At 35.8% G+C, this 17,123-nt stretch overlaps 2 protein-coding genes across 2 annotated transcripts in view; one reads left to right on the top strand and one right to left on the bottom strand.

The window, feature by feature from the left end:
• Positions 1-663: 663 nt before the first annotated feature.
• On the bottom strand, positions 664-12,346 carry LOC145896018 (E3 ubiquitin-protein ligase XIAP-like). The gene is made up of 19 exons (XM_082984810.1): positions 12,112-12,346; positions 11,603-11,660; positions 11,034-11,543; positions 10,641-10,788; positions 10,033-10,209; positions 9,576-9,688; positions 9,313-9,359; positions 8,862-8,937; positions 8,305-8,351; positions 6,800-6,882; positions 6,254-6,439; positions 5,523-5,637; positions 5,178-5,331; positions 4,723-4,822; positions 4,091-4,262; positions 3,658-3,770; positions 3,082-3,206; positions 2,698-2,736; positions 664-2,384 (listed from the first exon to the last, which is right to left on the bottom strand). The coding sequence occupies exons 1-19, from the start codon at positions 12,166-12,168 to the stop codon at positions 2,185-2,187; spliced, it is 2,520 nt and encodes an 839-aa protein (XP_082840936.1). The 5' UTR covers positions 12,169-12,346; the 3' UTR covers positions 664-2,184.
• LOC145896016 (uncharacterized) overlaps positions 10,110-17,123 on the top strand; it is a 12,123-nt gene continuing 5,109 nt past the window's right edge. The window contains exon 1 of the mRNA XM_082984809.1: positions 10,110-10,246. Within this exon, the coding sequence (XP_082840935.1) occupies positions 10,180-10,246 (67 nt within the window). The 5' untranslated portion in view covers positions 10,110-10,179. The remainder of the gene's footprint in view (positions 10,247-17,123) is intronic.

Genomic DNA, 17,123 nt, shown 5'->3' with positions numbered 1-17,123 from the left:
AACCGTTGATTGTAAATTAGCGTTTGCCGGTAACTTTGGCAATCGCATTTGAATCACGTTTTGCAATATTTGATGTGTGTTTCTTGGTTCATTTATTATGGTCGCAAGCCACTTTCAAAAAAACAAACTAGTCCTGTCCATTTCGCAATGGTTTTTGCCACTAAAATGGTTCCACCAGGTACACTAATTAGCCCACTCTCAAATAAAATAAAGACTTGGTTCATCTGGGCGATCAGCATTATAATGTGGTTGTTCTTAACCTTTTTTCTCTCATTTCCTCATGTTTTGTGAAGGGAAACCTTTTTTCCCACTTGTGTTTAAATTTTACCGTAGAATTTAATTATTGCATTTGTGCTATATCTGTTATACACTTTAGACATTTTTAGGTGGATACAGAACATAACAACTACCTTCGTACAATTGATGCCCACTAATTACCCACCAACAACCATATAATTTCCCACTAATGGGAACTTTCCCACAGGTAAAACGCATTTGAATTTTTAGGTGTTGTTAATTTGGAAAAAAATTAGCTTGCAAGCAAACATATTTGCTACTATTTAAGCTGCGAAAGTATAACAAAAATTTACTTCTTGCCTACAATTGGTCACCTGAAACATAACAAAAATATTGTCTCCAACCTTTTTTGTCTTCGGTCTCAAGTACAATGGACATATTTAAATTTATTAGTTTCGTGTGCCAAATTAGTTGCTTTAGGAAATATCTGCATGACAGGGAAGTTTAAAGCATGCCACCATGACTCATTAAAGAACAAGAAAATAACGAATGACCTAAGAAGAAGAAAATTTATCGATGACCTAAATATTTTTTGCAAAAATGGGAACACTTTAAAATTCAAATGTTGCTCATGATCCCCAAAGGAGGATGTGGGATGGATTTTGGGCGGTCTGTAATCGAACAAAAGCACACAAAAAATGCCGCAATTATGTTTGTTTCTGTTTACTTTTTTGTTGAATTACAAATATATTTGTGATTCTGGTATTTTAACAAACATACAATTTAGTTTGTCAGAAAGCTTCCAGCAAATTTAACACAGGGGTACATGACCACAAAAGGTTGGGATTCACCAATCTTACTTGTGACTTCCAACAACATGTATGTAATAAACAAATGGCGAAGAGTCCTAAATTACACCCTTGTCCAGACAGTTTCACATTTTCTATATAGTGAAGGGGAGAATGGATATGTACAGCAACTACTGATTTCTATTAATTAATGCAACTAATGCTTGAATCAACACAGTGTTAAAAATTTTTGAAAGTTTTTTGTTTTATTTAGACCTAACCAAGCTACTAATATAAAAAAATAGTCACTACTGGAACAAAAAAAACACAAATGCAAACAAACACACAGGACTACAACCTGAAAATCAACAGCCTTAAAATGACGTAAGCATGCAGACAATCAAAAGACCATAAACAAACCATCTAATAGCAAATGAACAGTTGATAATGTATCACAGCAGTTCTGTTCTCTCTATATAAACCATTAAAAATTCACTAATGGTTTGGACAGATAAACAGATGCCATTGCACACGTTGCCAGTTTGAATAAAGGTTCTCAACCTAGTAGTTCAAAGCATCTCTTTTAACTTAAAGCAAAACATAAACCAGCCAGCTCCACAACAAATTTTGTCTGGTGAGAACAGCATAGGTTTCTGCACAAAAAGACAACCAACCCAACAATCATGATCTGCAATTTCAGAAAGGAAAATTTAACAACATCAACGCGAACAAAACTTAACAACAACTTGGACAATTGGAATGAACCCCAAACCATGCATTGGATAACACAATGTAATCCACCCAAACATCCACTTGCTTTTATGACAGCAAATAAAAAAGAAATCATGGGTAATGGTCAATTGCAGGAGCCCTAGCCTCTAACTAAGCTTGCCAGACAATTAACGTATGCATAAACACGTCATGGAGAAGGATATCACAGACCCCATATGATGTAAAATTAGCTGAAAGAAAATTAAATGATGAAAACAATAACATATAAAGGAATATGCACAAAGCACATTTTTCCTCAGTTGTGAAACCTGGCAGCAACAGAAATGAACAGCAAAGAATATTACAAGAAGGCCCACAGATTGAGCTCTATGCATTATTTCCTGAATACATATTTACATTAAATCAGAAGAAGTTGGTGAGTTTATTTTTATGACATGTAGGTGCGGATTGCTTCCTTGACTTTCTTCTTGCACATCGGACAACGTCGAACATCAGGTGAGCAATTTGAACAACAACACAAATGTCCACAAGGTACAAACACAATATCAGCCAAGCGATCATGACAGATCTTGCATTTTCTTTCATCTTGTATTTCTTGTATGCGAGCTTGCATTGAAGTGCTTGTTTCTGTAAATTGTGTCATTTTAACATAAGGGCTTACTATAAATTAAACACATAAAATTAGGAAACATTAAAAGTCTGGAATTGTGTTGTCTTTTCAATATTAATATAAAAGGAAATGAAAAAACATGTTGATGACAAAAGACCTCATTTTTCTCTTAAAATCAGTTTAAACAATCTGTTATAAGTTATTAAAGGCCCTGAAAGTTTACTGAAAATACTGGTAATTTAAACTTTCATTTTTGACACTGCTGTCCTTTGTGATGTGGGTAAGCCATTACATGAATTAATAAAAAATAAAATAAAAATTGCTTCTCACCCTCTCCAGTCGACACACTGGGAACAGAAGATGCCGCAGCTGTGAAAACAAAAAAGTTTAGGATATCAAGACTTTTAGAAGGAATTTATGTAAGTTTTGAGAGCAACAATATGGTGCAATGGATACTTCTTTGTTTTCCCTTTTTAATTTGTTTAAAATCGCAACAATTTGCCTCACAAACAACTTTATGCACAATTTTATGATAGAGTCTGAATTCTCCCACAGCAAAATCCCTACCTTGGAACAGACGACGACATCATAATAGTATTAGTAATGGTTACATCATACAAAGAAAAACACCACCCTCCGCCCCCAACAAACAACTTTTAATGGTTATGAAGAAAACAGTCCACCAGACTCCCACAGGGATTCAATACAACATACCTGAAGATTGTGGCTCATCAGTTATGTCCTCATCACTATCCTCAGGTTGTTGTGAACTTTCCAAGTCAGTTAGGTCAGCCACCAAATCCTCAACGTTAATGTACATCCCAGTTTCACGAACACGACTGCATTGATAAAATATATCTCACATGTTTCAGACAACCCACATACCAAAAACACTTTGCTTTGCTATGCCATGATAATGCATGGTAACAGAGGCATTCAACTTTACATAACATTATCATCACTTCATGCTTTTGTTATCTTTATTATTAGTTTGTCCTTAGCTACAGCAACTACTTAAAATTAACAGTCATAATTGTATCCAAGGTAGCCAAGACAATTTTTTTAACTTGTCATGATTTCTATTGAAGTTTCATTGGCAGTAAATGCCCTTGTTTAATGCTGATATGGGGCATGTAAAAGTTGATTGGTTACGATATGAGGTATTTAAAATTCATTAATATCCCAAAATTACTCATTGATTGTTTACAGTAAAATGTTTTCTGTGTTAAAAATAAGTTACCATATATGTATCTCATGTTCTAAATTTACTTTTGGGTCATAATAACTAACCGAGCAACAAGTCTACGAACAGCATTACGCTCAAACCCAAGATCATAAGCTATTTGGACCAAGTCTGATCTCATTGCTTCACTGACACGAGCATCTTCTTGGCGCATTTCCTCCTGTTATCAAAAGTACAAAAATATTTGAAAAGAGAAATTAGTAACCTGACAATATTAAATTTGTGCCATTGTTTTAACAAAGATTATCCAAGCTATTTCACATTGTGTTAAAACACTACATGTGTTTAATACTAGGATTTGGCTGTAGGTATATTTCAACACTCATCCAAATCGAATTAAGAGCACGGAATGTAATATTAACGGCTAAGGGATGCAATTTCTATACAACTGGTACTAAATATTTACACAGTTATCTACTTAAAACACTTTTACAAATTTGACTTCTGCAAAATATTTTGTGCAACACTGTTGTGGCCAACCTGTGGGTCGATGATTTGTGGAGGGGGACTCCGTGCTCTCCCAAATTGGGGCCTTATTTCCCGAGGTGGTACGTCGTGTTGTCCACCCATTATCGGCCTCGGCAGGTTTGGAAACATTGACACCATCCGGTGGACAAAGTCTGGCCCTTTGCGTTGCAGCAAGAATTCACATCTGCAATTACGAAAATTATTCTGATCACTAAAAAAGCCTTGAGATGGATCAAAAGCTAGTGACTCTTGCAAGTTTATGTAGACTTCTTGCATATTCTAGTTTATACATCTATCAGTCACCTGCAACCTAGAACAGTGGTTCTCAACCTTTTTGTCAAAGCGGGCCTTTTCTGTTAGTGTCAGAGTCGTTGCGAGCCCTTGTATATTTTTTTTACAAAATCCGCTCACTACATGTGTCATTGTTAGCCATTAAACAATAGTGTAACATGCTTCTGTATTTTTATGTTTCCAAGCTTATGTTTTAGACTGTGCATCCAGTTTTTGAAAATATTAATCAGATATCATGAGTACTCTGAAGTTACTTGTCAATCCTCCACACACGCCCAAGGGTTTTGCGGAGAGACTTCCAGAACCAATGGCCTTGAGGAAATTAGCCACAATAAATATATTGTTACACTCACGTTGGGAACCACTTGGCGTGTTCTGTCCATGGTTCATCTTCACGATCCCAGTTTTGCAAACCTCCGTTGCAATACCAACATTTAACTCGATCCCGGTCACCTGTGAACCACAAAACACAGTGACAATGAACCCCTCATATTGTTAGGGGCGCACAATGACATACAAGGCTAAATTCACAAACCACATCACCATTATAAGAAATAACCAAAGATACAAGGCCATTATATTCAAAACCAACCTACGTTTTACACATAAAAAATTCAAATCTATTTATGCCACTATTAAAAGAATTATGTTTCCCAAAAATGTAATTGTGTTTATCATAAGTTGACTTTTGTCTCCTAGATTTTAGCAGCATAGAAGCTTTGCCTTCCTTTTTCAACCTATTTCACTGTAATTCGTTCTCACCCAACTTGAAACACATTTAAACAAAATAAAGTTTGTTTCAAAGTACCTAAATAGAAGAAACCAGCCCTTGCAATCTGCCTCGGTGTTGCATTGACGTTGTTAGCTGGCCAACGTTGGTCGAACGTTTCAAATCGTCCGTTTTCATTTCTCATGTGGGGGTTGACAGGAAACTGACATCGGAACATATTTTCCAAGTCCCTCTGCAATTAAATGATTTTTGACACTTGATAATGAATGTTACATTACTTGGAAATAACACAACTTCAAAACCCAATTCATTCAACAAGAATGGTAACACAAATACATGCAACTGGTAATTTATTGCCAAAAAACTAATTTGAACACCTTCCATTGGGACAAATATTTGCAAATAATTTTAATGAAACTGAACCTGTTCATTTTCAGATGGATCAGGTGGTTCTTGGAAAACAATTTGTTGACGCGGAATAACAGCTTGTTCTTCTGGTGAGAGAGGAACATTTCTATCTTCTGCTCCTTGCACCAACCTAATATTGATAACATGATTAAAGTTATGACCATATTTGGACCTTCAGCAACAATTTTGTTTGCAAGTTTGTGGCATAACATAACAACTTATTTGGCACTTCACCAAAATGCAATATTTATTTTTATTCAGCTGAAACCAAATATTCGGCAAAAGTTGCACCATGAAAAAAATAGGTGACTATTTTAATAGTTTATGACATATGATAAAGTAAGTTATAGACCTAGCTAGTTCTATTAATTTGGATTCAGATAAATTGGATTCGAACCATGGGATCTACTATTCTGAATCATCAATTCCTAATTCTTGATTTGTTTTAATGAATTTGATACAAACCAACTTTCTTTTTATCACATATTTATACCACAACCACAAGTTTTAAACATGCACAAATTTGGTTTGCAACATCTTAGACAATGATTTTTACCCATTTCTTCTTGTCAGCACTGCTTTGTAATTATCAACCAGTTCTCTGTCTCACTTCTAATGCAAATGTTATCTAGTATTTGTATGAGAAACCCTAACAATACATCCCATCCTAACAACCCCACCCCTGAGAAACAGATCTTATGCTTGTAAAACTTTAATATTTCCCAATTATATAATTACTTATTTACCTGCAGTGTGGAAAATGTCTCCTGTGTTCGTTGTTGACAACATCTCCATAATTCCAATTTCTCAAAACCCCAGCACAAGAGAAACATTGAACTCGATCAAGGTTTCCAAGATAGAAGAAACCGGATCTTGCAAGATCGTTCGGACTAACTGTCGGTCTTTCTGATGGCCAGTGCTCAAACGTTCGTCTACAATAACATTAAAAAAACAAACAAATTTGACTGATTTTGAACCATAAAAAATGTAACAATATTCATTTAATTGCTGTATTAACAACAACAGCAATGGAATTAAGAACCTCCCATTTGTGCAAGTGCATTCTTGCTTTCCAAATTCCTAACTACCTTGATTGACAATAAAAAATAGAAACACTACTGGGTTCACATATAATTTCCCATTTTATATTTTTTGCAAAAGATTTTATTGGAAGTATTGTTTTATTGGACATCAGAACAATTTATATTTTGAATGTTTCCAACTATTTAACCTAATAACTATTACGTAATTAACTGCAAAAATGCTTTAACATACCAAGTAAAAGTACTCACATTCTTTCAGACTCTTTCCTTAAATCCAAGTTTTTGAGGAAATGCTCGTGATATGACGAAGGGATGGTGGCAAATTCAACAATCTGATTAGTTTAAAGACAGGAATATGATCACGTTCAACAGCGAACCAAACATACTAGGCTTTAACAACCACAGTAAAGGAAGCAATTAAATCACATACCAATAACAGTGTTATAGTTAGGAGAAAGAGGAAGTAGTTGTTCATTCGCTAGTTCAAACAAAAACCACTAATCCTAAAGGGTTTTAAATTTGTGTCATGTGTGATTAACAATGTAAACAGATCTGTTGGGAATTAAAAGCAATATTCCATGCAATACGATACAAGTAGCCTTGATAGTTGGATGATGATTTTTATGGACACCATACTAGCAATGACTTTTGGGGTAACTCTATATTCATGGGCACATAGAAATTGGACACGTCAAAGTTCACCGGCAATGACAATGCAATAATCGTAATTAATTACTTAAATAGTTAATAAAAATAGTTTCTCAAATATTGTTTTGATTGTGTGACAAATGATAAATAAACAATACACCTGAGATAATAAAAAAGTTTATAATTTAGTCAGTCAAGCATGACAGTTGTTGAGATCAATCGAGAGCCAAGTATTTTATATGCATTGTTCTTAATGTTGGTTCCGCAGCTTTTTATGTTGTCCACAAACACTGTCAGTTAAGAGTAATATTGAACTTAGGCAGGCACCGTACATACAAAGAATGTTATTTGTAAAGTTGAACGTCAGCTGTTTAATCACTTTTCAAATAGGGTTTAACAACCTTTTGTCACACACCGAAGCTTAAACTAAACAATGTATCAGCGGCCTTACTATTGTGTTATTGGCTATTCCTTCATAAGCTTACAAATTTGTAAATGTGGTAGATTTTATTTAGATTATCTTCTTTTTTGATACAGACTCGCAAGATGTTTTTTACTATAATCAGCACACTATATTTAATGCATTTAGTTCAACTTTGTCCAAATTTAGAGAACATTAAGTGGTGTTTTTGACCTTTTTTGGCGTTGATGACCTTTTTTTCTAGGTGAACAACCAATAATTTCCCAAATTCGTTTCCTGTGCTGTGTTGGTACATTCAAATACATAACTAACAACCATATTTAACCAAACAACAAGCACAATGAGCAAAGAAAACTAAGAGTGAATTTCCAAACTAAGACTGCTCTTTAGAAATGAGCACATTTGTATTTTTTCAGGTAATGTTTACAAAAATCTTAGAAATAAGCATGGCTAAGTACTCTGGCTATGATGTGCTACAACTTAATGAGACATAGGAATTAGTATGATTTGTAAGATGATACAGGCCGGATGCAGCCTATACATTGCCGACCACTGCATTAAACCACCTATTTAGACAGCGATCTGAGTGAAAAATCTACATAACTTACAAACAAGAGCAGAAACACAGTACACTTGTTGTGGAGTGTTACAAAAGAATTTAAATATATAACTCTGAGTTACTTACATTGAAAACTGACGCAGATTGCCTTTGCGGACGGGCAGTTTGTTGACCTACATAGAGTTCACATATCGTAGCAAAAAAACAGTAGATTTATGCTCTTAAATCATTTGTATCAATAGTGTTACACAAGCCCATACAACCAGTTAGGTTTCTGCATTTTAGCAACTAAAGAAAAAGGTACACATCAAAAAAATGCATGCATTGAAACAGGGTACCTTGCTGAATTAGTGTTAGGTATTTCGAGAGTTCAATGAGCAATATCATGTTACAACTCGGCCTATAATGACTGCAGGTATTTGGATTCGGCCAATAAAGAATCTTTTTCATTCAGCACTGCTCTTCTGGCATAAATTAACATATTACCCATTATTTTTCTGACATTTCGGCAGTTGTACAGCAAGACTAGTTAGTTAGTAAGGTAGTTATACTCTGATAAAGTCTTGCTGTATGACAGACGAAACGTCGAAAAAATAATGTACGTTAATTTATGCCCGAAGAGCAGTGCTGTTTAAATTGTAGAATACCTGGCAGTAACACAATAGTCAACGTTAAAAACCTACTGGCAGATGCAAATTGGTTGGCTGGTGATGTATGACTAGCTTGCACTGGTGAGCTTGTAAGATTAGCAGCTCCAGTCTGTATAGACAAAAAATCATGCAATACTACTACAATCATGCAGCAAAATACAGAATTATCATAAAAGAGAAAAAATATATTAACTTTCAGCAAAACCATGAGTAGTGTGGTGTGTGTGTTATGTATTCAGAGTTACAGCTCCACTTCCCAAAAAAATTCAGTGCAAAAGAAGGTATTTTTGTCACATCAGGTTAATGGTAGTTGGAAAAAAGAAACAATGTCGAATTGCTTTAATACACAATGACTTTTACACATGCATTTTACCATGATATAGGTGCAGCATCAATAAATCTGCTAACTCAATAAAACATGATAATGTGTGTGTTTGTTTGTTAGTTAGTTGGATAGCATTAAACTTCAAACAGTTATACATACATTGAAATGAGTGGAAGAATTGAAAAATCTTGCTAAGCCTCCGCCACCTTGAAACATTTAACATACTATTTTGTATATGTTATGTTTAATGTAGAACTATAGTTATAGCCTTGGTACGAGTTTTTAAACAATTTGCAAACGTACAATGTTACCAGAGATTACTGAGCATTTTTTATCAGATATTTAACCAATGTTTCACAATTCTTGCAGGGATGCAGATGATCAGGGTTTTAATTAATTCCTATACATCTACTGATACTCACCAACTGGAACATTACCAGAGTCCAGATTTTTCATGAATTTGCAATCATTACGATGCCATCTGACCGATTTTACATCATCACCAGCCTGCCACTGTTCAACGCATAGACCACAACTGATGAAATATTAAATACAAACTGTTATTAAAGGAAGGCACAGCCCAAAATGAACTGAAAGTTGGACAGGTAACATTTGTATTTTGTTACATTTACAATCTTCTACATGCAACCAGTAACTTTATGACACAATTATCAAGAAGTTTGACTTTTCATGCTTATCTGTCAATTATACTTTTCATTGGTTGCGTTTGATTTGTTGTATTGAATTTGGTTCAAACTGTCAAAAAAGTTACTCTCCTTCTTTGTCCATGATATTATGACAAGTGCAATAACCATGCATTAACTTTAACGTGGGCTTTGGGACAAAATCCAAATTGTTTTCTCCCATACATTGACTTACCTAAAACACTTAACCCTGTCTTTATATCCAGTATAATAGAAGCCGGAAGCAGCAAGTTGTCTGGGGTTCATCGGAATGTCGGTTGGATATTTGATAAACGTTGAAAGTCTATAGGATTCACGAAACTGGTCACCAGGTGGAATGTAAATGCTTCTCTGTCCAGGTGGATCTCGTTGTCTGCAAAATAACACCAGTGGAATTATCATTTCAAAAAGTATGTTGCACATTTTTTTGTTGATCGGCAAATGACACTTTTATTGTTTTTTTTTGTGCAAATATTACCTTACATTACTCCTTGTAGTATAGCTAAAGTAAATACTGCCTACTACTATGCCTTGCATTACCACGACAGCCACACAGGCCAAGCAAATAACTGGAGAAAAACTATTGAAGTAATATAATAGCTATATATACAAAAACATGATGTCACAACATGACACATCAGATACTACATGATAAAGCATAAAATCTGATGGTGAATTGGCTGGTAGCCCATACATAGTAGTAAGTTACTACTAGTAACTCACTTTCACACAAAAGTGTGAAAATGGAGCAACGGATAAACTACTATTTTACTGCTGGAATAACAATATTTTGGGCAACTTTACCTGTCATAAATAACACCATCTGTTACCAAAGTACTACCATGGTGGTCATATACAGGACTTTTTACTGACTTTCTGCAACTATCATTTCTTCTAAATCTGACAATATTAAGACAGTGCTTGATAACCCCTTTTTCATCTTTTTCTGCACCTGTAACAAATGTACAAGGTTAACAAACAAATACATGTAATTGATTTAAATTTGTAAACTCAATTCAACAGTATATTCCAAAAATGGTTGAGACGGATAAGGCAAATACTTGTTTAGTTTAACAAAAATACACTTCAAATGGCAAATAGATAAATAAAAATATTTATATTATTACACATAATTTGGCATTGACTAATAAAATAAATGACTTGTATATATCAACAGACAAAATGTAGCCATCAAACCTTTATTTTTTTTCAACAAAATTTCAACAAATATTTTCTTTTTTTCTTGGTAAATATCGTCAGTGTTGTTCAATGAAAGTGTTTTAAGCAAGGGCCAGTTCTGATGATGTAACAGTTTAGCAACAGTTATGAGAAGTTTTTTCTCCCTTATTACATCCAAGTCGTCAGCCAATTGCGCTGTTTCTGCTAAAGACTGAAAGTTGACGATGTGTAAGGCCGACAAAAGAGTCTTTTTTTCACAGGTTTCATTTTTTTTATCAATACTATCTGTCAGCTTTTCATGTGCAATTCTACAACAATGCCTTAAGTTATGAAATCCGACAACTTTCGCTCGACATATGCCATGACAGGGACATGTATGCAAACTAGTAATCTCAGAAATATAGCAAAAGATTAAAGATGCCAGATGTAGCAATGAATTCCAGTGATTTTTTTCCATAAGAGAATAAAAATGTTTGAAGCATCTTTCACAGTTTCTTGTTCCACTTGCATTGTTGCAGCAAAGAAAAGCTTAACACAAAATAAATAATCAATCGATCATATTAAATAATGACAATGAAAAATCTTACATTGCAATTCTGTTGTCGTTTTAATTTCCGGCAGTACTTCACAAATTTCTAAAAGTTTCTAAACATCACAAAGGAAATTTTAAGTTTCACAAATGAATAAGAGTTGCAACCAGACTCACAATTTTTGAGCTGCTCTACATGCAAATTTACCAGACTGCAATACTTTAATTTTACAGATGATCACTAGTATAAAATTGATAGCACAGTGAAGTAGTGCAATGTGCAACAGCTAGTCTAATGATAACACTTCAGTCAAAGCAACAGAACCTGTTGTCTGCATTTATATATACCACTAACTCGTTACCAATAAAGTTTACTTGTCACCATTGCGGTTTTATTGTTGCCACCAACATAAGCAAAACAGATACGATTTTTTAATTTGCTCACTCTCAACAAATGCATTGCAACAAATATTTGTGGTATAAGCAGTGCTTAAAACAACTCAAAAAATTACTTATATATATTTTTCTTTGTGGCACTCTTACGAAACAACAGTGTGAACCACTTACTTTTGGTGAATGAACACTTTCATGTTGTTCTGGTTCATTCTGTGTACATTGTACCATTATACTGTCTGGAGAACAAGGAAATCTGCCCAACAAATGGAGTAAAAACAAAATGAATTTTTACTATTAACAAATGAATTTTTCATATGGGCCAGATCGGAAAGTTTATTTGCACAGAGGATTTTTTCGGCGTTCATTAACTGTGTGGATGATCACAACGATTTTCGTATCTTAATGCATTAGGTAATTTTTTCTCAAAAGGATAAATCATCTGCACACGACATTTTTCCAATATGGCATATGGGCATGCAGTTGTTTGTGATGACTATAATTGGATAATTGCACACAAATAATTTGATATTACTTATCATATACTTAACAATATACTTGCAAAAGTCGTATATGTCATCACACAAACAGGCATAGTAAAAGAAAATTCCCAATGTGTTGACCTGGTCCAGTACTTTAGTATTTGAAATAGCAAAAGTGTTTGTTTATGTTTAGGCTGTGAAACATTACAAGGTCCTACAGAAATATTTTGTGGGAATGGCACCAAAAAGGTATTTGTGCTCCGCACTCATTATGTTATAGCCAGTGGCGGGATTCAGTCGGTTCACACCGGTTCTGTAGAACTGTCTCACCAAAAAAAATCAGCGAACCAGTTAGCATCACTGGTTACTGTCAATATGACTTTTTGTAACAGAACCTGCTGAAACACATGACTTTTGTGATAAAACCGGCTGACAAAAAGTTTTGAATCCCACCACTCGTTGTAGCTAATTGTTTACTGCATGATAAAGTAAAGACTGGAAAATTTGTGTTGGACATAGGACATTTTTCGTCTAAAAATTTGACTGTGCAGATAGTTGGAGTATTTTTCTTATTTGAAATCTAGACCAGAATCACATTTTTTTATGCAGGTTGCCGAAAATAAAATGTGACATTTAAATGGACTGGTATTATGCAACTTGTACTGTCCACAAAACACAGAAAGTTGGCAGTTGCATATGTTTTCAATCTCGAATACAGGAGTAAGAAAACCAATTTATTTACTTTTTTGGGAAATTTAACCAACCTTGGTTGAAAAACAGGGTTGTATCTATAATATTTTTTATTTGGCATCAAAAACACCAATTTCAAGCTAACACTTGCAAATTGTAAAAACAAAAAACAATTTTTTTTACCTGCGAGCCACGTTTCAAACAGTTTCCTGGAATTGTAAGTTTAGGGAAAGTTTAACTTCACACGTGCAGGAGAAATACTACTACACTAAGTCACAATGTTTTCACCAAACTTGATGCATATATAAGTCTGTGTAAAATGGAAATTTGTGCGAATTTTAATGGTTCGGTGTGAACAGGGCCACCGCCTGTTATTTTTGTTCATAAATTTGAGTTGAAATACTACACGAAATCGTAGCGTTAATATTCGCACAAATTTCTATGTTACATGGGTTTATATATGGATCAAGTTTGGTGAAAACATTGTGACTCGGTGTAGTAGTATTTCTCCTGCACATGTGAAGTTAAACTTAACTAATAATTCCAGAACATAGTTTGAAACGTGGCTGGGGCAGGTAACAAAAATTGTTTTTGATCGCAGATTTACTGTCCGGATCAACGTACAGTCACCGATAATATGTCAACAATTTGGTTTGTTAGACGAGGGATTGTACTTTGAAAATTGTTTAGTAATGCTATTATATGTGTGTTGGCGTGAAGTGGAGTGGAAAAACATTTATCTTGCTTGGCAATGTTTAGTAAACTGCTAACAAATTTGTATGGCTGTGTTGGACAATTCCATGAACGGTCTAAAACGCGTCATATGGAAAAAGACAGTCAACACACGTTACGGTTCGTTGCCCTCGAGACAGTCACTGAACACATACCACCGCGTGCCCCCCCTGGAAAACAAGAAAAACGCAAAGGGGCGGAAAATCCGCAACTTAAAACCAACACAACAAACATTCACACAGTATTACGCAGGAACTATTCTTGGAACAGGAATTAAAGATGTCGTGGATCTCGTCCGAACTTGTCAATGATCTTATTGATTATCACATCCTTCTGTTTTTTAATTTTATCACTGTAGATACTGAGCATACAGATGCCGGACAATCGTTGATCACTCATAGTTGTTCTCAACCAGGTCTTCACCCTGCGCAGTGTGCTAAAAGACCGTTCAACTTCGCATGACGTTGCAGGCAGCGTCAGTGCGACGATGATGGCCTTGCGAACTGCAGGAAACATGTTGGTATGCTTCACCAACTCGATCATGCCTACCGAATTGCTCAGTGGCATGTGATTCTGTATGGCATACCACGCTAGACTTTCTTCGACAGAGTTATCAATACCATACATTTCCTTTACAGATTGTAGATTCCCAAACCCAATTTCGTTAATTCTTTCACGTTATGTTTTCTATGTTTGGCACAACTCTCGTTTTTATGTGACAAAGGCTGCGAAGTAGACGTGCGCGTGCAGACCGCATGGTTATGTTGTTCATTGCTAGTTGTGTTGCCAGTTATTGTGGTACATACAATAATTACTGATTCTATTTGAATAAGGTTTTAGTTGCAAAACGCGAAATTGTTTGTTGACTGCTTTGCAACAATTGAAAAGTTTACTGGATTACTAATGCAACTGAAAGATGTGTTGTCACTACTGATAATTTACGGAATAAGATCGGTCGCAAAACAGTTCGGTAAGTGCGATTGAATTTGCCATAGTGTGAATTTGTCTATATTGAATGTACAATTGTGTTTCTTTGACTAGAAACCGTTCCATTTCTGGCGCGTTGTTGTGCCGGTCGTTCCTGTATCGAATACAAGTGTCTGCTGTGTTTCGCGAGCTCGGCTACCTAGAAGATTGGATGGGACGCGTTTGGGCTAAAGGCCAAAAAACTGCTGTGTAGCGTGTAGCGTGTAGCGCCGCCGACCCGCAGAAAAAACACGTTACACAGATAGAACGATGTGTTTAAATTCCCAAAAATGAAAATGTAAAAAATAAGGTTTGTTGCTATCACTAAAGCGAATTTCTAGAGATTGGATCAAGGAATCCATGATCTTTAGACAGACAAGAAACACTTTGGTTCCTACTGTACACTTAAGTTGATGTACCGTCTGGCGCGTACTTTGTGACTCATTCTGGTTTGTCTCAAGTTGCTCCAATTGTGCATAGATTGCACAAAAGTTCTCTGAAAACTTACGAATGCTTCTGGTTTCACTGAACACCGTTGTCTTTTCCTGCCATTGTTGAGCATCCATCGTAGCCTTGGCCATGAAGTTTGTTCAGATCAAGATCAAATTTTCACTGTGTCTGTAGTTACATCTAATGAGGTTCGTATGTGCAAACCCACTTCCGTTGAAAAAGCTTTTGCCATTCTATCACATACTTCAGTGATAGTTAATATTGTGTTTGTTGTGTTATTTTGCCATATCGGGATCGGCAAGAATGAGTAGCATTGTCAGATGATTTTTCTTCTGAAATACCGTTTCTAAACAGCGATGTGACGATAACATTGCCCCCCCCCCCCCTGCTTTGTTTGCTGCGGACGCCCATGACTGCATGGAACACACGTGTGCGTCATGCTGTTGGCACTTGAAGGTCACGATACTACAGTGGAGATGTCGCAAATCGTTTCGGAACCTTCTTTGACACAATCGATCCCTTTAAAGTGGAAACTGGTGGACTCCCATTTCTTTACTTGTTGTGACGCTCGAGAAAAAGACTTTGCATCAAACTAAATAGTTGTTCCCCAGTCACCCAAGGACGGAAAAGCGAGTCAGAAACATGGTTGTACATAGCTGGCCCTAGGCATGCCTTACAGCTGTGGTACCTAAATTCCAAAATGTAAGATAGGTGGCGCTATTGACGACCACGTGTCGGAACACTTTCTTGCGAAAAAAAATAGCGGTCTAGAAATTCTAAAGCCTGAATTGATTTCAGCCGGCGGCAAATGCTTTCCCGATGATTTTAGGCAGTTCTGCATCATATTTAAAGCAGTGTTTGTCATTGTCTGAGGACGACTCGAGAAGCGGGGCATTAGCAAGTGCCCTTCAGTCAGCACTACTTTTTCGGAGACTAAGGGATGACATGATTTGTGCTGGAGTTGGGTTCAAAAATAAACTGATAGCAGAAATTGATCATTCCCTTAAACTCGGCAAGCTAGAGTTGTGGGTCGTGAACAACTTTTCATGCCGTGTAGTTTGGTTGGCAAGGGCATGAGCTCCTGTTTCAACTCGGTTCCCGAGAAAATGTATTTTCGATAAACCCAAACAGCACTTTGAAAAGTTAATAGTAAGCATGGTGATTACGCTTCTATTTTGATGTAACTTTGCGTGACTGCAAAAAAAGGCTCCTAAAATGTCATCGAAGTTAGCAATGGCAAAAGCCAAATCCTGGCTTTCAGGTAAAACAAAAACAAGCTGTCTCCAGCGACTAGACGCAGGTTTAATAAAGGGCGTGGAAAATTGACATTGATAGTAAAATCTTATGCCATAGTTCTCTTGAACAGAATATATATTGAGGGAGATCCTATTTTCTCCTGTGACTGTTTACAAGGTAAAAATGCGAGCAATGTTGCGTTAAAGTAAGCCGCTGAATTACTTTTTAAACTTTGCTTTTGATTGAAGCTCAACTTTTGACAAATGCTTTTGATTCGGGCATTTTATTAGAAATGGGTGAACTGACCTGTATTTTGGCTTTCTTATGGTACTGCAGAATCGTTTTGTTGCTCCTCTCCGACTTCCAGTGGTCCTGGATTACTGTCATTACTAAAGCATTTTTTGTCACTACTTCTTTATTTTCACTGCATGACGCGGTTTTCAAAACCTTAAAAAAAACTTACAAGATGTTAGGTTCATATATAGCATTGTGTAACGCAATGTTTCCCAACGGGTGGTCCGCGACGGCATTCCAGGTGGTACGTGAGCACCTTTCTGTAATTAGCGGATATAGTTCGAATTTAGAAAATCGTAAGTGATCTCAAAATGCTTGTTACTTCATCCCCTAGGT

Source organism: Ascidia mentula, chromosome 3, assembly GCF_947561715.1.
Source record: "Ascidia mentula chromosome 3, kaAscMent1.1, whole genome shotgun sequence".
Classification (NCBI taxonomy): domain Eukaryota; kingdom Metazoa; phylum Chordata; class Ascidiacea; order Phlebobranchia; family Ascidiidae; genus Ascidia; species Ascidia mentula.
This window is presented reverse-complemented; position numbering and strand designations above follow the sequence as displayed.

Bases quoted from the DNA above. Each gene is read 5' to 3' on its own strand.
- LOC145896018 (XM_082984810.1), bottom strand. From the start codon at position 12,168: ATGGTACAATGTACACAGAATGAACCAGAACAACATGAAAGTGTTCAT. The intron at 11,661-12,111 runs GTAAGTGGTTCA...TGTGATGTTTAG, and splicing joins AAAGTGTTCATTCACCAAAA to AAACTTTTAGAAATTTGTGA. The intron at 9,360-9,575 runs GTGAGTATCAGT...AAATGTTTCAAG, and splicing joins CTCTGGTAATGTTCCAGTTG to GTGGCGGAGGCTTAGCAAGA.